Source organism: Colias philodice, chromosome 3 (assembly GCF_061535455.1).
Source record: "Colias philodice isolate Cphi_HAF_F1 chromosome 3, ilColPhil1 Martin Lab GWU primary, whole genome shotgun sequence".
NCBI classification, from domain to species: Eukaryota; Metazoa; Arthropoda; class Insecta; order Lepidoptera; family Pieridae; genus Colias; species Colias philodice.
In genome coordinates this window covers 4931683-4954999 of record NC_143088.1, presented here as the reverse complement: position 1 = coordinate 4954999, position 23317 = coordinate 4931683, and the positions used below count along the sequence as shown (strand labels likewise).

At 34.4% G+C, this 23317-nt stretch overlaps 3 protein-coding genes across 9 annotated transcripts in view; 1 reads left to right on the top strand and 2 right to left on the bottom strand.

Annotated features, from left to right (window-relative positions):
• Positions 1–2112: 2112 nt before the first annotated feature.
• Positions 2113–23317, bottom strand: part of raw (NDT-like domain-containing protein raw) — a 72727-nt gene continuing 51522 nt past the window's right edge. For all 7 annotated transcript variants that reach the window (XM_089714259.1, XM_089714260.1, XM_089714261.1 and 4 more), the window contains 3 exons: positions 5698–6013; positions 5206–5378; positions 2113–4822 (listed from right to left, as the gene is read on the bottom strand). In XM_089714259.1, the coding sequence (XP_089570385.1) occupies positions 4682–4822; positions 5206–5378; positions 5698–6013 (630 nt within the window). In that variant the 3' untranslated portion in view covers positions 2113–4681. The remainder of the gene's footprint in view (positions 4823–5205; positions 5379–5697; positions 6014–23317) is intronic.
• LOC149489594 (uncharacterized) lies at positions 7988–13289 on the bottom strand. The gene has a single exon (XM_089715019.1). It carries the CDS (start codon positions 13175–13177, stop codon positions 7988–7990), a length of 5190 nt encoding a protein of 1729 aa, XP_089571145.1. The 5' UTR covers positions 13178–13289.
• Positions 19601–20741, top strand: LOC149489593 (uncharacterized). The gene is made up of 4 exons (XM_089715018.1): positions 19601–19912; positions 20048–20131; positions 20269–20343; positions 20424–20741. The coding sequence occupies exons 1-4, from the start codon at positions 19676–19678 to the stop codon at positions 20739–20741; spliced, it is 714 nt and encodes a 237-aa protein (XP_089571144.1). The 5' UTR covers positions 19601–19675.

The following is a 23317-nucleotide window of genomic DNA, read 5'->3' as shown; positions in this document are numbered from 1 at the left end:
CAGGGCGGCTCTCGCTATATTGGCTGGTCGCGCGCTAATTTCAAGTATTTCTTGTTTATTTCAAAACCATCGCATATTTCAAAATTCTAACACGGTAGACGTATAGGTTGTATATTTTATAGTTAATATCCAAAAAGTCGTAACTTTACGTTTGTTATTTTGAAGATGCCAGAGATTAAAAAAAAATAACAATGATAACTTTGTATTTTTTTTCTATCGAGAAAATATCATGGAATCATGTTTCTAAAACGGTAGACGTATTGTGTTACTATTGAACTTTCTTGTCAAGAATTTTCATCACGACAACTTTAATAATATAAAAATTACGAAGGTTTGAAAAGGGCCGTAAATGTTAGAAAAATTAATTCATCACCTTAAGTTTATAGATATGCCGTATGTATTGAAACGTTCGAATACTAACTTCAAATGTTCTTGATGTAAAGTCTCATTTTCGCTGGCAATTATTACGTCATCTAAATAACAAAATAAAAAATCGAGACCTTGTAAAACGGTATTGTTCATAAAACGTTGAAACGTTTGTGCGGCGTTCCTTAGGCCAAAACTCATACGGGGAAATTCGAAAAGTCCGAAAGGAGTAATAATAGCAGTTTTTTCTATATCGCATGGGGCAACTTTTATGCAGTGATAGGCTCTATTTATGTCCACTTTTGAATATATTTTCTTATTAGCCAATATAAAAGTTAAGTCGTGTAATCGCGGAACTGGATATCTGTCGGGCTTTGTTATTGCGTTGAGCTGTCGATAATCTCCGCACGGCCTTAACTCGCCATTCTTTTTAACTACTATATGAAGCGGACTAGCCCAAGCACTTTTAGAAGGCCTACAGATACCTAATTCTTGCATAACCCTGAACTCTTCCTTCACCTTTTTGTATCTATCCGGGGGTAACGGTCTAGCTCTAGCATGAATAGGTGGGCCGCTCGTCTCTATATAATGTAAAACGTTATGCGATGTAGTTTCTTTAAACGACATCGGCTTAATAATGTCAGGAAACATACTTAATAAATTGTAATACGGATGACTTTTGCACACAGAATTTAGCGATTGTTGCGTACACGAAACTAAGGAGGCTAATACATGTAAATCGGTAGTTTGATCAATTAACTTTTTTCGATACAAATCAACTAATAATTTATGATGTGTTAAAAAATCAGCTCCCAATATTGGCTGTTTGACGTCTGCTAAAATGAAATCCCAACGGTACGGTCTTCTTAAATTAAGGTTTAAAACAATTGATTTAATGCCATAAGTTGCAATTTCTGTACCGTTAGCAGCGTATAATTTAAGATCTGATCGACATAATTTATGATATTTAAATGGATTTTTAGATACGGGCAAAACGGAAACATTGGCACCGGTATCTACTAAAAATTTTAAATTAGTGTTTAAATCTGTTACCATGAGACGGCTGCACGGCGTGATGGTACAGACCTCCGCCGTAGTCTGCACCTGCCTGTCTAGTTTTCCGGCTGGGCGGCTGCTGCGCTGGGGCTGGGGCTCCTCTTCCACGCGCACGGCTGGATGCACCTGTGAGCGCGCTGCCGGAACCTGAAGTGGTAGCTGCACAACCAGTCGGGTCCGCCGGGACGACGTCGCTTCGAAGATGACCTTGACGACTCTCGAAGATTGCGTGACGGTGTTCTGGGTCGCCGATGTATTGCTCGTGATCGTGAGCGCTCGATGTTTGCAAGGCGCACGTTGATTTTTGCCAATTCCGCCGAAAGGGTGCCGTAAAAGTTAGATGTATGCATCGCCATATTAACATTTAAATTCTTCTAATAAATCTTCGTCTTCAAAATAATATTTAATTGTATTAGAATTTCTTGATGTTCTTTGTCGGGGGTCACCAATGTTGAGTAGTGCTGCTGCCCCCAAGGTTGCCCAAATAATAATGCCTTTCCTTTAATCACTTTATTACTCTTCACAATATATGTGTTGTTAAAACTAGCCGTTAAGCACTACTAAATAATAATTCTAATAAAATGTAGAAAGCGTCGGGGAAACAATGTGGACGCACACATATACAAAAGCTCGGTCAGCGAATTGCATATGTGTGTCCCTACAAATGGAAAGGAAAATAAAACGCAGCAGTAATTACAAATTTCTATATTTACATGTGATGTTTTTAGTTTAAAATAAGCGTACATGGCATATAATTACAAATTAATATATGAAATATTTTTCTCTATAAATTAGATTTTTGTACTATAAAACAATATGACAAAGTACTTATACACGTAAATGGATACTGTGACTAGCAAATAATATTTGCCGGTTATTTAGTTTAATATTTTAGTGACAGTGGGTCAGGTGTGTTTAATAACTTATTTTATCTACCTAATCTATATCTACCTATATTAGGTAAGGGAACAAGACCAAGCTTGATATTCCTCATTTTTAAATAAGTTTGCAAGCATTAGATTTTATCGATTTTTAAATATCTAAAACTTAAAATGAGTATAAGATGACAACAATTAATTTTGCATAATATAATCAAATATTCATTACAATATATTCTTAAATTTGCTACATGAGCAAGACATTTTTGTACTCTTAGACGCATTACAAACTGGTTTAGTAATAATTATTTTATCGTAAATTAAAACGCCAACACACGAAAAAGATCTAATTTGAGAGAATTTTCTAGACGATTACGCATTCTACGAAGTATAACAATAGCACTTTCTTCAGTCAGTATTATACTAAATAGGTGTCCTGTCGCATGAATGACGAACTTGATGTAGAATCGAAATCAAATTTGCATTGTGCTATGACGTATTGTCATGAATTCAGCTAAAACGTTATGACCCATTCTCTGGCTGCTTAATTATTCTACTTAATAAAACGCTAATTATACATACATAATAATATGTTTATGCATTGAAATTTCAATATTAAAATTCACTAAAACATATTCATCACAGAGATTACAAACTCAACGCGACCGTCTCGATACCTTCCATTCCGGCTCTCACACACTCGTTCACGATTAGTGCCTAGTTATAATACAATAGAGAGTGACGAAATAAAGAGAGACTTGTTTGTACTACACTAAATGTAAAGTTAACGTAACAAATAAGTACATACGATAAGAGTTGAGACTCCTTGCCACGTGTCGATAGACCTACGTCGCTTGTTGCTGGACTATTTGTGATGTCTTTATTACTTACTTTGTGATTAACATGGATGACTTATGACGAATCTGAGCACGCTCTATTGTGCATGAGATTCACAATTTTACATAGAATTAGACAGTGCGCGCACGAGCAACTTTGTCTCCGCAACTTTTTTGTCTCCGCAACTATTTTGTCTCTCCCACCCATGGGCTAGTATGAAAGTGCGCGCACGTAGCGACGCAACTCCCCATACAAATTGATGGGAGAGACAAAATAGTTGCGGAGACAAAGTTGCTCGTGCGCGCTGGCTCTTATTTGTGAAAATGTGATGAGAAGTGTTATAAATATTTCGGTACAATCGCAATATTGTTACCTAATTTGGAAATTCTGTCAAATAATTGAGACAACGATAAACAGTTATGTTATTTCTTGCATTTGTCTTCATATATTTTAACATAACGCCATATTTTGTATAAACAGTGGCAATTGTGATAATGTAACATGGCAATTAGACAATGTTATTGTTGAATATAAAATGACTTTTATACGAATTATCACATTCATTTATATGTATAATAGCATGAATGGGATATTGTAGTGGCATTTTGGTGCTTATGCAAGTATCATGCATGAATAACAATAATTTAGTTTCATATTTTAGTAAATACGTTATAATCGTAAACCGATTTTTATTTAGGTACTGGAATTATAATAGTTATTTTTTTAACATATATTCCGTAACAATTAAAGATCTAACTTGACAGCAATAAGAGCATGTTTATATCGATATTTTTATATTTAAACATTGTATCTGATAATCGAACGCATTATTATACTTAGCTGATTTTACCAACAAATTAACCAATATTATGTTATTTTTTCAATTATTTGTTTCATGATAAATAAACTTCTAATATAACATAAAAATTGGGTGAACTGCATTTTCTGGGAAAAGATAATATTATGTTATGAACATTTAAAACTCAATTAATGGTTTATTGGTAAAATCTTTAAATTAATGGCAGAATGTCGACGCAATGCGTGCTCCATATTCCACGGTTCTCAAAAAACCATTTATAAGACGAGCATTGCAATAAGTTTGCCGAACTGCTTACTATGTAAAGTGTTGAACGTCACATATTTCATTTCGATAATATTATTTAGTACGTTTGTCAGACGTTGGTCCGCAACCGCGATACATTGTAATAACTTTTCCATTTCAATTATAGCGGCGATCGGTGTAACTTTCATACATTGATACGCTAGACGTTTGCACATAGCGCCCGGTGTAACTACCCCTTAAATAATTACAGTGGTTAAGGCGATACGTCAAGCGGGGCGGTTAAGGCGATCACAGTAAGGTCGCCTCATACAGCGGTGCGCTAGAGACTGCCATTTTACGTCCTGGTGTAGCTTCCCCTTAAATACAGGAGTTAAGGCGATGACTGTATGCGCGTTTATTGGTACGCTGGACGCTGGCACACTACGCCTGGTATAACTTCCCCTTAAACACAGCAGTTAAGGCGATGCTATGCACACATGCGTTAGACGCTAGCCCGTAAGCGTGCCACAACGCAGGCCATCGCATCGTCCACGTTATCGAACACGGGCACAGCGGCGCGCCGCGCGAGGTCCGTGAGGTAGTGCCGCCCGCGGTTGTAGTCCTTTACCGCCGCTTCGCTGTACTGGAAACGATAATGTATGATTAGATTTTAGGTGAAAGGAGATATAAATAAATATTTTAAGTAGTTGAGTAATAATTGTAATCGAAATGTGCCAAGTTGGTATTTTTGACGATCAGTTTCTGCATGTGTAATTTCATTTTTGTAAAAACATTGCCTATATGTTAAACTGCGTTAGTTTTCACCTTAAACAATCTGGACCTGCAATTGAGCATTATTTTGCCAGCAACTAACGAGCCGAACAGTATTCAGTTTATTGTATGTAGATTTGAAAATTGCTTATTACTCATTTATGAATTTTCTTTTGTTTTATGACTGAATTATCGAGTTGACAATAATTTTTGTTTCCTCATTATCTAGTATCAAGGGAGCAGCGGTGCACTAACATTGTGCAGCGCGGTGGGCGGCGGCTGCATGGGCTGCACGACGAGCAGCGTGTTGGCGGGGCGCAGGCCCATGTAGTGCGCGGCGAGCACCATGGTGGCGAAGTTCGGCGCCGCCGCGCTCAGCGAGAACACCAGCACGCGCGCGCCCAGCACCAGGTCCTCGTCGTACGTGCCTGCACACCACACACATTTACATACTTTAATTTTTTTTATATTACACATAGGACAATATACTTATATTATAATTGCGAAAGTTCGTATGGATAGATGGATATATGTAAGATATATGTTTGTTACTCTTTCACGAAAAATCCGCTGGACGTATTTGGATGAAACTTTACAGTAATATAGGTTATATTGCCCGCAGGTTCGTTCGCGGGCTAAACTAAACGTAACGCGTAGCTATTATAATATACGTGTGCGTTTGAAATAAACAGCATGAGTGTGAAAGCATATAAATTTTATGTAGTTACTCCTCGAGTGTAAACTCACCTTTAAACGGCTGCGGCGTGACATCCTCCGACACCGTATAAAAGTCAGACGCGCTCAACCTATCCCCACTCCTATCTCCCTCCTTCTCCCTTAACACCACATCATCTTGATCTTGCGGCGAAGCTGGCGAAGCGGGCGAAGGCGAAGCGGAGGAAGTATCATTTCGCGGCTTCTTGTCGCGGCAAGGTGACTCAGGGTGTGCGGGCGCAGCTCTGCGCGTGGGCGCGGAGAACATGCGCGTGTAGTCGTTCGCGCGCGGTATCACGTACGTGAAGCCCTCGCGCCGCAGGATCTCCTCCGGTCGGCTGCTGCTGGACTGCAAATAAGATTTTATTATAAGTACATATTATTATTTTGTACATTTCACGAATACAGAAATAACAAAAAAAAATGTATTAGTATATATAAATGGCGGTGTTGTCGCTAGGTAGTTTTTAATGTAACTGTGTATAAAATGTATTTATAATTCAACCGGCATAGTAGGTATTTGTGAATTGAAATGATTATTACTATAGTCCTTTTCACCTATGATGATTCCTGTGACACTTCATCGTGTTCCGAATTACGAATTTTATGTTTAAAAAGTCAAAATAATTTTAGTGCATAATATTTTTATTTTATGGCGGCATTATTACCAAAAATATAAAAATGAAACATCTTAAGCTTATAAATCTGTAGTGTATTAGATATAAGCTTCTTGTCTTGTACTGTAGTGTATTATAAGTTCAGTTATAATAAATCACTCGAGGAAGATACACGTGTTTCATTACCCCCGCAACCCGCACTCTACATGGCGACCCTGCCATGCGCGAGCGCCGCGGTGTAAGTTGCCGGGTGTCGCGTATCGGGCGAATTATGCAATTCAGCGGATTCCTGTGTGCCTCAGTGCTCTGAGTTAGAGCATTTATAATATTGAAGTAATGAAAATGGAGATAACGCAAGGAACATTCTCCATAACTAGTCACGTACGTCGTTTAAAAAATGGGCAAAAGTTATTCTAAAACCGGAGATAAGGATGTGATAATTGCACAAAATGCATCCCAAGGAAGTAATTCTGCGGTCGAATCCCATATCCAGATAAATAATATATTATTAGCGACGGCTTTGACAATTTTCGCTATTATAATTGTCATATTTATATGGAAAAAGCTGAAAGACAGACAAAAGAAATGGATCGAGAAACAAATTGAAGCACAATTTATAAGAAGAATGCGTTTGCGGTTGTCGGGAAGGCGAGAACGTGAAGAAGGAAACGAATCCGTGTAAAAAAAAAAAAAGTGAATTCCGTGTTAGTGAGCCCGAGTGAAAAACATATATCGTATATTAAGTGCTTTCTTTTTGTAATCATTTAGTGAGCAAAAGTATTAAAAACAACGAACTGTGTTGCGTCATCTACTATCGACATAATAGGAACTATAAGTGTCGGATTAAAAATAATTAATAATTATATTACAATGCCAATGTACTAATTGTTACTTTTGTCATAATTTTATGTTTCTTGTATCTTACAGCCTAAGTATTTCGGAATGTCACATGGAAAATATATTGGCCGTAATGCATTCATGTAAGGACCAAACTACTAGGTAAATCATTTTTATGTAAGTATGTTTTAATTTCGTTTTATATGGAAAAAGATTTAGAAAGTATTTTTAATGAATTATCTGATATTCAAATTACATTGAGGAAGTTAGGCCCATCTAGAAGGTTACAATATAAAAGTAAAGTTAAGGATAATATATTAAGAGCTAAGGAATTATATTCATCTTATAAAACTATTATTAGTATATTTTCTGAGCGAAAAACCTCGTTAGAATTAGCTGAATACGTTTATGAAGTCTTGAAGGAGAGAATAAAAATTATTTACGATAAGATTTTATCATATGATTTTCAAGGTAACGTAGAAACAACTATGTACTTCAAACATGGAGAAGTTTGAAATCAAAACTGCAACATCCTTGATACCTGTTATGGATGGTTCAGAAAGTACGACAGAAAAAATCATAGACGCGGTAGAATTATATAGCGATTGCCTAAAGGACACAGACTGTTATTGCAATAAAGGTTGGTTTTGAATGATGCTTGTGGCTTGAAATAAAAATGCGTTCTCTCAAGACGATCGTTTATTTGCTACTGACCCAATTACACTTTACAATCATAACATTGTATCATAACATGCCGCCCACCAAAACGGGTTTTAACACAAAACTTACAATGTAAAACAATACAATAGGTAAGGTAAGTTCAATTAAACATAAACAAACTTATTATATATAAGTTATTCATTAACTGTTTATTTAATTGATAATTGGCATAACTTAGTAACGGAACGTTTTATTATTTTACCGCGATATTTAATGCTATACACTCGACAAATACCATCTTCTCCAGGATGTTTCTCAACAATGCGACCAAGGGCCCATTTACTGGGTGGTAAATTATCTTCTTTTATCACAACCACATCTCCTATGTCCATTTCAGATTGTTTTGTTTGCCATTTTGGTCTTTGTTGCTGTCGAGTTAAATATTCCGACTGCCAGCGATACCAGAAGGTTTGTACTAGTTTTTGTGTGTGCTGCCATCGTGATAAATAATTTGTCTGTAAATTTGACAAGGTTGGAGTTGGGATAGTAATTGGAGCTTCACCAATTAGGAAATGTCCAGGTGTGAGCACATCTACATCATCAATATCATTACTAGCCTTTGAACACAGTGGACGTGAATTTAAACAAGCTTCAATTTCACACAAAATTGTAGTCATCTCTTCAAATGTTACATTTGTGTTTAATATTCTTTTGAGATGGTATTTCATTGATTTCACTCCCGCCTCCCAAAGACCTCCAAAATTAGGACTGTAGGCGGGAATAAAATGCCACTGTGTACCCTCTTGTGCTAGAATGTCTGCTATGTTGTCCTTGAAATTGAGACCAGCCTGTGACCATGCTTCTACTAATTCCTTGTTAGCTCCAACAAAATTTCTTCCCTGATCACTCCAAATATCTGTGCACCTGCCTCGTCGTGCTACAAATCGTCTGAAAGCACCTATAAACGATTGTGAGGACAGATCGCCTACTAATTCTATATGTATGGCCTTTGTGCACATACATACAAAAATAGAAATATATGCCTTTGTAGTTTTCACACCTCGTGCTCTAGTCATTAATATATCATAGGGACCTGCAAAGTCAACACCAGAATTTATGAAGGGTCGTGCTGGAGTGACTCGTGCTTTAGGTAAGTCTCCCATAAGTTGACAACTACTACTCGCTTTAAGTTTAGCGCATATTATACATTTATGTATATATTTTTTGACTGTTGACTTCACCCTCAGAATCCAAAAACGAGCTCTTAAATAGTTTAACGTGAGTTCCAAACCCCCATGCAATGTTTTCTTGTGCGCATCTGCGATGATTAACGTGGCCAAATCGCTTTCGGAACTAAGAATCATCGGGTGTTTCGAATCTAAAGGTATGTTCGCGTGTCTTATTCTACCGCCCACCCTGAGAATGTGAGCCTCATCTAATATTGGATTCAGAGAAAGGAGTTTGCTGTTTTTGCTTAAATTTCTTTTATTCTTCAACCTTTCTATTTCTTCTGCAAAATCCTTTCTTTGTTCTATTTTTATTATTCTTTTTAATGCATCTTCCATTTCTATTACCTTAATGCCTTTATCAGTTGTAATTTGTCCCCTTTTGTAATTCAAAAATCTTAAAACATACACTATCACTCGTAGCATTTCCTGAAAAGAATCAAATATTTCGAATTTTAGCGTATTTTTAATTGTGTCCTCGATTTTTAAATTTAGCATAATAGTATTCTTTCTTTCTAAGTCCGTTGAATCTGGATTACCCTTTGCAAAGGGAATATCATCAGTATGAAGCCATTTTGGCCCATTCCACCATAATTTATTTTTAATTAGATCAGGTAAGTTTTCTCCTCTGCTTGCTATATCCGCAGGATTATTTTCCGATGTTACGTGATGCCATTTTTTATTCCCTATATTATCTATTATCTCAACTACTCGATTGCTCACAAAAACATTCCAACGAGCTGGGTCACCTGTTAACCATGCCATAACTATCTTTGAGTCTGTCCATGCAAAAATTTGATTGTTAGATATTCTAAGTGCTTCTTGAACTTGTTTAAGTAGCCTAGAAAGAATTACAGCTCCACAAAGTTCCAATCTTGGCAAAGAAACTGGTTTAACTGGAGCGACTCTTGCCTTTGCTGCTATCAACCCGGTGTGTATTTGTTTATCATTCATTATTACTCTCAAATACACAGCTGCTGCGTAGGCCACCGTAGAAGCGTCACAAAATCCATGAACAGTGATAGTATTCATCGAATCCTTAAATGTATGTAACCATCTTTTTATTTTAACTTCATTAACCTTTTCTAATCCTTTTCTTAATATTAACCATTCCTTTTTTATTTCAGGTGATGTCTCTTCGTCCCAAGCAACGCCTTGAACCCAGAGTTTTTGGATAATTATTTTTGCAGGAATTATTGTCGGAACCAAAAAGCCAAGAGGATCGAATAATTTTTGTGCTTCGGCTAATATTATCCTTTTAGTTAGTTTTTCAGGTGTAGTTTTAAATTTTAATTGATATCTTAATTCATCGTGGATCCGATTCCAGGTAAGTCCCAAGGTTTTAATTATTCCTTCAGTTTTTATATCTATATTTGTTTCAGAATTAATTTGAAGTGGTTTCAATTGTTGTAAAAACGATTCACTGTTTGATGACCACTTCTTGATCAAAAAGCCACCATTATTTAATATTTGTGTTATTTTGTTTGCAGAATCTACAGCTTCGTCCACCGTGTCTCGTCCAGAAATCAAATCATCTACAAAAAAATCTTCCTTAATTATTTTTGACTCGATATCATAATTTCTACCTTCATCATTAGCCACCTGATGCAAAGTTCGAATGGCCAAGAATGGTGCGGATGCGGTGCCAAAGGTTACTCGCAGCAGTCTATAGTCTCGAACCTCATCACTTGGATTATTGCGCCACAGTATTCTTTGATTATCTTGATGGCCACGCTCAACAATAACTGCTCTGTACATTTTCTCTATGTCGGCAACAAAACAAATTGGTTTCAATCTCCAACGCATAATTAGGTACCTTAAATCTTCTTGCAATGTCGGTCCCACCATCAAGTCGTCGTTAAGGGACACATTATTCAAACCTTTACATGACGCGTCGAAAACTACTCTTGTTTTAGTAGTATCCTTGTCTGTTCTCACGACCGCATGGTGTGGAAGATAGACAGCTGCAGTATCTTTATCGTCCTCGGCAACTTCTTCTAAATGATTCAATTCTAGGTATTCTTGAATCACCTTAGCATAATCATCCTTCAACTCTTTATTCTTTTCAAAGCGCTTCTCTAAATATTCTAGTCTCTTTAAAGCTATTTCTCTTGTTCTCCCTTGAACTACCATAGGTGGGTCTCTTTTCAAAGGCAACTTCACTATATATGTTCCATCTTTAGTTCTCGAATGTGTTGATGAATAAATTTCTTCACAGCGTCTTTCTTCAGGTGTTAATTCACGTTTAGTTATTGGTTCTAGTACCCACAGTAGTTTCATCATTTCATCTATCTTGACATCTAGACAATGAAGAGAAATAACGTTATTGTTTTCGTATTGTGTGTTTGTTTTTCCAAATATAATCCAACCTAACATTGTATTCTGAGCGCAAGGAGTGTTTGGTGGACCCTTAATTAATTCTCCTAGCATAATTTGTGCGTAAACTTCGACTCCCAATAATAAATCTATCTTCCCGGGCTTGTTGAAACTTGGATCTGCTAAATTTAAGCCCTGAATGTGCGGCCAATCACCAATTGGTATTAACTTATTTGGAAGTTGAGTTGTAAGTCTGGTAGATATAACATACGCATTAACCTTCAGATTAAGTTGATCATCATACCTTGAACCAAGTTCAAGTTGAATCATATGATTTGTTCTTGTTAATGTGGACCCAACACCTGATATTGTTCCATTGACAGGCAACCTTTTTGCCTTTATGTGTTGAGCTGCTCTTTCACTTATAAACGTCGCCTGAGAGCCTTGATCGATCAGAGCACGTAAATATAATACTTGTCCTGACGTCCCCTTGACAGGTAAAATAGCAGTTGCGAGTAACGCCGTAGATGGTTGTGTAGCCATGTGTGAAGTTATTGTAGCATCGCTACCATTGACCTCTTCTAAAATGTCATCTTCTTCATGTTGTTCTTCTACATTAGTATGCAAAGATAATTGTGTTGAGTTTTGATTTTCTTCTTGAGTAAAGCTTTTCTTTCCAGGTTCATGAAGGAGGGAATGATGTCGTTTACCACATATTCTGCACGATGCCTTGTGATTACAATATATAAGTGTATGGCCCGGTACTAAACAATTATAACATAAACCTTTTAATTTTGCGAAGGCGCTGCGTTCTTTCGGTTGTAGTTTCCCGTATTCCTTACAATGACTAAGAATATGATTATCTTTGTTGCAAAAAATACAAATTTTATCATTAATATTCGCGACATGATATGAGCGTTCTTTTAAAGTTCTATTGCCTGTCGTTGTTAACTCTAAAGCATGAATTCTTCCTTCTAAGAACGTAACCAAATTATTGAAAGTAGGAAATACATCAGATGTTAAGTTGAGAGTTGAACTAACGTAATCTTCCCATTCTTTATGCGTTTCGTGGTCTAATTTTTGAGACGAAATAAACAACAAAATTGGATCCCAAGACTCCGTGCAAATCCCTATATTTTTTAAACCAATAATACATTCTTTAGTTACATCGATAAATGATTTTAACTGACTTGAAGACTGAATTTGAACCTTTTTTTGCATAAATAACTTTTTTAAATATGCATTTAATATTAGTCGCTTATGACTATAACGTTTTTTGAGCGTATCCCAAGCTGGAATATAATTGTTTTCAGTAGTTTGATAATGCTTCAATGTAGCACTAGCTTCGCCTGTTAGACACAATTTTAAATAATGTAGTTTTTGAAAATTATTTAGATGGGTATTATTATGTATTAATGTTATAAAACAGTCCTCAAAAACTTGCCAATTTTCATAACAACCCGAAAATGTTGGTAAATCCATTCTAGGTAATTTAGCTTCCGACGCAACCCACTGCACTTCTCCTTTACAATCCGCTACGGCCGTCGAAGTACTTGAACTCGATTCCAACAAATCCGTTAATTCTGTCTTCAACAAAATGTATTGTTCTTCACACAAGTCATATTCTTCATTTACGAAGTATGGTAATGTTTTCCTTTCCTGTTGCGGTACTAACTTTAGAAGAGATCCATGAAGACCCTTAAACGCTGACCAATAATCGTCTACAACTTGAGATCTCACTTTCAAATATCCCTTTGTTAATCTAGCTTTTGGGGCTTTTTTGTGATTTATTAAAGCCTTTTTAATCAAAGTAGCACAATCCTCCAGTTGTTCTAATAATTGTTCAACCGACGACATAATTACTTTTGTAAATAATTTTGTTGTTAAAACTTATAACTTCAATTGTATGAATCAGTCGCGCGATGACTTGTTGTTTTCACATTCACAATATTGCAAACTATTTGCTCACTGCAACTTATCCTGCTCGAAGGACCATATGTTATTGCAATAAAGGTTGGTTTTGAATGATGCTTGTGGCTTGAAATAAAAATGCGTTCTCTCAAGACGATCGTTTATTTGCTACTGACCCAATTACACTTTACAATCATAACATTGTATCATAACACAGACCAAGAAAAAATGTTAATATCTTTTGTTCTGAAAACTAGATTAACTAAAACCGCTAAACTAAAACTAAAATGCAAATATGATGATGTAGCAAGCCTTTTACAAGATTTAAAAACTTATTTACTTACAAAAAAGTCCGCCAATGCAATATTATATCAATTAAATAATTTGAGTCAAAATGATATGTCAATTTGTGATTATGGAAATAAACTATCTGAATTATTTATAGACCTCACTATTGCACAGGCTAACGGTAACGAAAAGACCTGCGAAATACTGAGACCTATAAACGAAAAAATTGCTATTAAAAGATTCTCTGATGGATTAAGAAATAAACGCTTGAGCACTATCATTTCAGCGCGGAACTTTTCCGAGTTGAAAGATGCGGTGCGTGCGGCGGAGGACGAGGAGCTGGGGCAGCCCTTGACTTCCGGAGGTATTTTCAGCGCCAGGGGTAAGTCAAACAACAGATATAATAATAATTTCACTAGAAGAGGGCAGAATAATTATTATAATAAAGGTTTCAATTTCCGTGGCAATTCTCGAGGTCAAGTTTATAATAATAATTATTATTATCGGCAAAATTATAATGGCAATCCCCGTGGTGGATATATACGCGGAAGAGGTAATAATTTTCCAAAATTTGGCAATAATCATAATGCTTCAGGATATTATCGTGGTAGAGGTAGTCGAGGTAGGAACAACCAACACAAAATTTTCTCAGCCGAAGGGAGCGAGAACCGTCAAACAAATAACGAAGAAATAGAGACCAAAAACCAGTTTTTTCGGTCCTAAATGTTATAACATTTTAACCTGCAATAAAAATGTTAGGTACGTCCATTTCGACATAAACAATTCCAAGTATTCATGGTTACTTGATACCGGCGCGTCCATTTCTGCTGTTTCTAAGAACGCCTTATTAGAACATACTACTTTGTATGAAGATAACATTATAATAAATGGTATCGGTGGAAAAATATGCTCAAAAGGATATGTTTATCTTACTTTGCGTACTCAAAATAGTAGATTTAATCATAAATTTTATTTGTTCGATCATTTACCGTATAAATCAGATGGAATCCTCGGTTTAGATTTCTTATCGAAATTTAATTCACATATTAATCTAGAAAACGATACATTAATTCTACATAACCAATGCAAAAATATTATACCACTATATGCGTCACCTACTACTTCACATAACTACTTAACTATTCCTGCGAGAAGCGAGTCCATTCACTACATACCAATTATGAATAATAAATTAAATAATGACTGTGTTGTTTTACCACAACAATTACAAGAGGGTCTATTTTTAGCAGCTCTAATAGTGAAGCCAGTAAATAACGTTATTCCCATTAAAATATTAAATACTCAAGAAGAATCAATGACTATACCGACCTTTCAACCAGACCTACACTCGTTAAACGATTACCAAATATGTCAGTTTAATAAATGTAAATCAAACGCAGAGAGAGCTAATATTTTGTTAGAATTATTAAAATTGGATCACTTACATCCTACCGAGCGTGAGACTATACAAGCAATTTGTACTAAATACAATGATATCTTTCACTTACCGGGTGATAAGCTTACAACTACTAATTCATATGAACATAATATTTATTTAAAACCGAATGCTAGCCCCGTTTATACAAAACCATACAGGTTACCACATAGTCAAAAACCTGAAATAAATAAGCAAATTGAGAAAATGTTACAGGATGATATTATAGAAGAAGCTCAAAGTGAGTGGTCTAGCCCCATTTTACTTGTTCCTAAAAAGTCAAATGATGATAGCAAAAAGTGGAGATTAGTGATAGATTACCGTAAATTAAATGAAGTTATACAAGATGATAAATTTCCGCTACCGAATATCACTGATATCTTAGAGTCCCTTGCTGGTGCCGTGTATTTTACCCATTTAGACCTTAGTCAATCTTATTACCAAACGACCTTGAACCCCGAATCACGTAAGATCACTGCCTTTACAACCAATACTGGACAATACCAGATGAAACGAATGCCAATGGGTCTTAAAACCAGTCCAAGTTCTTTTTCAAGGTTAATGACTATAGCCATGTCAGGTCTAACGTATGAGAAATGTTTTGTTTATCTTGATGACCTTGTTATTTTTGGACGTAATTTAGAAGGTCATAATAAAAATTTAATAGATGTTTTTGAGAGACTTAGAAAAGTTAACTTAAAATTAAATCCCATCAAATGTAATTTTTTGAAAAAGGAATTATTATATTTAGGACACACAGTGTCAGCAGATGGAATTAGTCCAGATAAAACTAAAATAAAAATTGTTGAAAATTACCCAACACCAAAAAATACAGAAGAAGTAAAACGTTTTGTTGCATTTTGTAACTATTACCGAAAATTTATAAAGAATTTCGCGGAAATAACTATCCCTTTAAATAATTTGTGTCGTAAAGATGTCCCTTTTATATGGTCTGAACAATGCGAAAACTCGTTTAAAATCATGAAAAAAGCGTTAGTATCACCCCCCATTTTACAATATCCAGACTTTTCAGACGAAAACGAGTTCATCTTACAAACTGATGCTTCTGGCATTGCAGTAGGAGCAGTACTTTGCAATAAAGATAAAAGACCAGTCGCTTATGCAAGTCGGCCTTTAAACAAAGCTGAAAAAAATTACCCAACTATACAAAAAGAATTACTTGCGATAGTGTGGGGAGTTAAATATTTTAGGCCGTATCTCTTAGGTAAAAAGTTCACAATCATGACGGACCATAAACCATTATTGTATTTATTCGGAATTAAAGATCCATCGAGTAGATTATTAAAATTTAGGTTAACATTAGAAGAATATGATTTTAACGTTGTGTATATTAAAGGTAAAGAAAACGCCGTAGCAGACGCGTTGTCTAGAATTACAATAAACTCAAACGAATTGAAATTTATCAACGATAAAATAATTAACGTAATGACTAGAGCACAGAAAAAGAAACTAGAAGAAGTTAAAGAAAAGAGTGACACTCCAACTACCAATAATGACACAGACTATCGGCCTGATCAACCGAGAATCGTGGAATTATTGCGAGTTCCGAGTGGTGCGATAGAGATGATTTTAATAGAAGGAAAAGAGTTAAATAGGATTCGAAATCGAATGGGTATAGATGTAGAAACCGAGTGTTTTGCTTTCTCCCAAAATAAGAAAATTTTATACATTAATCTTGATTTCAAAGCACAATACACGCGAGCCGTTTTTGTGAAGAAATTAAGTGAATTAAGTAAAAATATTAATGTCGACGAAATATGTATAATAAAAACAAATAATAACGCGTTATTTATAAAAGAACTAATAGAAGAAATTAAAAGTAAAGATATATGGACCGGTCCACGGATATGTATATTACGAGGTGTAGAAAGAATTGATAATGAAAATGATAAACAATTTATTATTAATGACTATCACTTACTGCCCACTAGTGGCCACGCAGGCATTCGTAGAATGTTAAATAATATTAAGAAAAAATATTTCTGGCCAGAAATGGAAAAAGACATAAGAGATTTTGTAACTAAATGCGAAAAATGTCAAAAATCTAAGTATTCCCGAAATACCAAAGAGCCGATGGTTATAACAACCACAGCCTCGTTTGCTTTCGAGAAAGTATTTTTAGACTTAGTTGGTCCATTGGATCAAGATGTAGACGGTAATAATTATATACTTACGTTACAGTGTGAATTAAGTAAGTTTGTTGAGGCTTATCCTCTTAAAAATAAGGAAACGGTCACCGTTGCTAGAGCATTTGTTAATCAATTTATTTTAAGGTTCGGAATCCCAAAAATTATAGCAACAGATAGAGGCACTGAGTTTATGTCATCTACTATGATAGAGGTCTGTAAACTTTTAGAAATTGAAAAATTAAACTCAACCTCCTACCATCACGAGTCGATTGGTTCACTCGAAAATGCACATAAACATTTAGGTTCATTCTTAAGAATACAATGCAATAATTACCCTGAAACGTGGAGCCATTGGCTACCCTTTTGGTGTTTTAATTTTAATAATACTGTACATTCCTCTACAAAATATACCCCGTATGAATTAGTTTTTGGAAAACCAAGTGAAATTCCGAGTAGACTAAGTACTAGCATAGAACCTTTATATAACCCAGATAATTATAGTTTAGAATTAAGATATCGTTTGCAAGTAGCACATAGAGACGCACAAAACAATTTGTTAAAAAGTAAACAAGTGCGAAAATCTGTATATGATAAAAACATAAATCAAGTCCGATATAAGAAAGGTGATTTAGTATTGTTAAAAAATGAAACTGCAAATAAATTAGATACTTTGTATAATGGTCCATTTATTGTTATTGAAGATAAGGAACCTAATGTTATAATTTTGAAGAACAATAAAGAAGAAATTGTACACAAAAATCGAACAAAATTGTATAAAAATTAGGAATTTTCTTTTAATCTCATATTAATTGTTACTTACTTAACAAAAAAAAAATTAGTATAACAATTTTTTTTTTATCTCCTACCCCTGTGGTGTAGTGTATTAGATATAAGCTTCTTGTCTTGTACTGTAGTGTATTATAAGTTCAGTTATAATAAATCACTCGAGGAAGATACACGTGTTTCATTACCCCCGCAACCCGCACTCTACAAATCAAAAACAGTATCGTTTAGTTTAATATAATGAAAAATAAAATAAAATAACACAAAAATATAATACCTACGCAATTCGTGTACATGAAATGGATCGTTGAAAAATCATAGAGTTGGAAAATCATATAATCGGCGCCCATCTTGTGATCGTTTGTCAATCGAGTCAATCGTCTGTACGAGTGCGTCAGCCTTGTATATAAGTTGCATTTTTTTTGCAAACAACAGCAACAAAAAGTCAACAATAACAATTAGTAACAATAACAGAATACCACGTAAAGTATCAATATAAAAATTTTCCTTAGTTAATTGTTGGCGAAATGCCGAAAAAACTAATTTTGGTACTTTATTCACATCGATTTCATTTCCATATAGAATGTTATCGATTATCGGAAACAATTGATACGATTTCAGTAACCGACATCTCTACACGTGTCAAAATCGATGTGTCACAGAAATCATCTTAGGTGGAAAGGACTATAGATATGTCAAAAACAAGATTATATTATTATATTATATTTTATATTAGTCGAAATTCTTAATAATAAAATGAGACTGAAACTGTATTAGAAAAACATTAACTCTCGAGATATATTGCACTATTGTTATCAACATAGTTTATAAGATCCGTACGCACAAAGTTATATTTAACCCGTTTCCGCGTGAGCGAAAGCGAAACATCAACAAACAAATCTATTACTAACACTTGAATCATATCACGTGTTTGAAACATTTGACTTTTATTGGTTCGAACCTAGAGTTAAGTGAGTGAATTATGACTTAATTAGTATTGCCATTTTAATTGATACATTCGCAAACATCACCCTTTTAATACTAGCTTTTACCAGGGGGTGATCACTTCCCTGTAGGTGAGAACTCACGCACACAGAGACAATTTATGATAGTTGATCTAGTTTAAGTGTGGCCGCTATTTGTAAAATTGAGTGCATGGTAGATTTAAAAAATCACAAAAAATATTGTGACTGTTGAAATTTTCACTAATATGACTCAAATTTACAATAATAAAAATACACACACACATTTATTTGTATAAAAACAATAAGTTACGTTTTTTCTTTTGTACAATAAAATATTTAGTAGAAATTTAAGATTATAAGTAGAATTTCCTAGTTCTTACTGGCAACATCGTTATTTTATCCGATGTGACATTTGTTTTGAATAAAAACAGTTGTGAGAAAGTTTTATCGGGTTTATAACTTTTAAGTTTTGCTCGGTTTCTCTCAATTTCTTCATCTTGCAATCCTCAAGCAGTACGTCGAGTCGAGCATCTGCGTCTCCTCCGTATTTGTTCTTTGGGTGATTCAAGGCTCATGTACCACCATACGGTATTGTGTTGTGAATTTGTGAGTGACTAGTTTTGTGCCAGTTTTACTGAGACACTTAGTGAGAAATAGACTCCTATAGTTTTTAAGTACCTAATCTGTGTGTTATTTACTTCGTTCACCATGTCTCATGTGTATTTACCAGTAAGTTCATAAAACTACATAATGTTTTAATTTGGATAAAGATTATTTAAAATAATGCTTTATTAATTGACATTAGCAATTTTTTTTCAGATTGATGTCATGGGCAATGTTTTGTTACCCAGACAAAGACTGGTTTGACTTTCAAGCTCTAGCCGATTTGCAAAAATCATGTAAGGTTATTTGCAGTAAGCATTTTGCAGATTCTGCTTACACAACACCAGCAAAAATACGTCTTCATAAATCTGCCACTCCATCCATAGATGAAAATGAAGAAAATCTTCATTCACCAAGAGCTGGACCGTCTCATAGTAATATCTGTAATGATCTAAGGGTAAGAATTCCTTATTTGAAAACTTTGTTTACCATGTTTGATATAAATGATTACTCTGACTCATTACTAATAAATGATTACAGAGAGCAGAACAATTAAAGTGGTAACTAAAATATTTGCATTTTGCTTCCGCAGACCCAGTCCCATACGGTTATGTCAGTCACTGAGGAACCAACTGCTGAGATTAAAACTGAGTCAGTAACTTCAGGGTCTTTTGCGGTAAGTGGTATAATATGGAATAAACATAATATAAGTTCAAACATTATACAAACATTTTTTTTTATCATTATGAATAAAATTTTTGCGACTTAAAAGTTAAATTCTTAACCAAAAATATTGTTTTTTTGCTTCTGCAGGCCCGATCCCAAACAGTTACAGAGGAATTAGGTGCGGATACAAAAACTGAATCAGTACCCTCAGTATCATTTTTGGTAAGTAAAATAACCATTACTGAGTAACCTACCTTGCCTAATAATTATAAATAAATAAATAACCATATTGAATGTTTCAGAAAAAAGAATCTTCGCAGAACAAAGAGAAGCTGTCAGCTTCTGAGAATAAAGTTTACAACAAATGTAAATACTTGTTGAAGCAAGTTAACAAACTCAAAACTGCTTTAAAACAGAAGAAAGGGAGTGATGTTCTGCAAGTTCTGCATCATAATGAAAATGTCCAAAGACTGTTTGGACACAAAATCAGCCCATCAATGGCGTTAATGCTCCAGGGCGATCTTCAAAATGGGCAAAGAAAGCACCAAGCAAGACGGTGGAACGGTGGCAAAAAAAATAAAAATATTGAAAAATTCTTAATCATTGTTTTATTTTATTGAAGCAGTCTGGCAAAGGTTCATTCATTTTGTTTCGAGCAAGATGGTGCAGTTTGGCCTAATTAATAACATTTTATTCTTCAAAACTTCGTAATTTAATGCACTTGATGTTGCTCGAAATAAAATGAATGAATGAATAAAACTTGAAAATATTGGAACCCTATGGCCCGTATAGCAGATTTTTAAATTTCCCGCCGAATGGTAGAATTTCTAAATTCCCGCCAAAAATTTACATTGCGACAGCAGCGCAGTCTGTCCCTACTTCGCAGGAACTAAAATTGACAGATAACGTAGGGGTACATTTTTTTGTTCGCAGTGGCGCTTCTTCTCTTTTTTAGAGTATAAGTATTCTTTGGCTTTTACGTATATTCAATAGCTATGTTATTGTAAACAACGTAAACTGAAAATAGTAATACCTAATATGTATTTATTATATTATGGAAAGTTTTAACCTTTCTACAGCATAAATGATAAAATATTCCGATCGTATAATATTCTTCCGACAAATAATCTTAACGTTCATATATTTACCAAAGCCAAACATATCATTAACTTGACAACTATAACATCGTTTCGTTCCTAGTAAACTTGAAACGTATTTGATTTGGGTGACAAATCATGACCCGGTGACATCTTTGCGTTTAGTCAATCCGTAAACAGTGAGTGGTCACGACACACGACTATAATAGAAATTATGAGTATGAAAGGCGTACACATTAACGGCCTATATGACATCATCATTCATCGTTAAGTGAAATATGTAGGCATGAAACAGGAAGGAAGAGAATGGACAAAATTATGACTCAAATCTTAGCTCCGTCACGCTGGAACCCGCTTTAAAAAAAACCTTACTTTTTTCAGCCTATTTTACCTACAAACGATGCTAATAAATGTAGTATAGGTAAATTTTTTGTAGTCTTATTAGTTACTTAGAAAACATCATTGATATCGTTCGAAGTAAAAAATATAAATAATAGCGTGTTGATTAGTTTTGGAATGGGTTCCAAATTGATTGTAGTTTATTGTAGTGGCAAGAAAATTCTTTATTTGCGTTGTTTTATCTCAAATTATTGCAAGAAGGTCACAATAACAAGATTTTAAAAAATAAATAACACTTGTTCAAAAACTACAAACGATGCCAATAAATGTAGTATAGGTCAATTTTTTGTAGTCTTATTAGTTACTTAGAAAACATCATTGATATCGTTCGAAGTAAAAAATATAAATAATAGCGTGTTGATTAGTTTTGGAATGGGTTCCAAATTGATTGTAGTTTATTGTAGTGGCAAGAAAATTCTTTATTTGCGTTGTTTTATCTCAAATTATTGCAAGAAGGTCACAATAACGAGATTTTAAATAAAAAATAAATAACACTTGTTCAAAAACTACAAACGATGCCAATAAATGTAGTATAGGTCAATTTTTTGTAGTCTTATTAGTTACTTAGAAAACATCATTGATATCGTTCGAAGTAAAAAATATAAATAATAGCGTGTTGATTAGTTTTGGAATGGGTTCCAAATTGATTGTAGTTTATTGTAGTGGCAAGAAAATTCTTTATTTGCGTTGTTTTATCTCAAATTATTGCAAGAAGGTCACAATAACAAGATTTTAAAAAATAAATAACACTTGTTCAAAAACTACAAACGATGCCAATAAATGTAGTATAGGTCAATTTTTTGTAGTCTTATTAGTTACTTAGAAAACATCATTGATATCGTTCGAAGTAAAAAATATAAATAATAGCGTGTTGATTAGTTTTGGAATGGGTTCCAAATTGATTGTAGTTTATTGTAGTGGCAAGAAAATTCTTTATTTGCGTTGTTTTATCTCAAATTATTGCAAGAAGGTCACAATAACGAGATTTTAAAAAATAAATAACACTTGTTCAAAAACTACAAACAATGTAGTTGATTGTAGCTAAACTCATATGTTTGTAGTGGCTGCTGAACCCTACAGGGGTTAGCAAGCAATAAAAAACAAAAAATTTAGTGTTCAATAAGTTAATATATTCAAAACAATTATGAGCCTTGGATTTCGTGTCGTTTGTAGTTTTTGAAAAAAAAATATTCATGCTCATACATACATCTTCGCACACGTGCGTGTTTGTGTATGCGTGTGGGAGTTTCGTAATTTAGTGTACATTAAATTGCACATGATATATGTTAAAAAAAAAGAGTTGGATATCTTTAATGTTCAGTAGTTTGCTGTTCAATGTTACAAAGTCACTTAATAATCCGAAACTGCTGAGACGACAAAAGTAATTAAAATGAAATAATGGATAAATTCCATCCGAAACGAAAAAAAACTCAAAATAGTGCAATATAAAAAATTGGATTTAATATTGTCATTTATCGTTTATTGTAGTACTGGTAAAATAATTTATCCTCTAAAATAACTTCAAGAAAAATCAGATAAAACTAGCCAAATTGTAGTGGTATAATAAAATGACACTGGCATAAAAACTACAAACGATATGAACAATTGTCACAGTACCTTTATATTTGTATGTCTTGCTTATTACTGATTATAAGTGCGAATGAATAAATCTACTTAGTGTTTGATAGAGTGATACATTT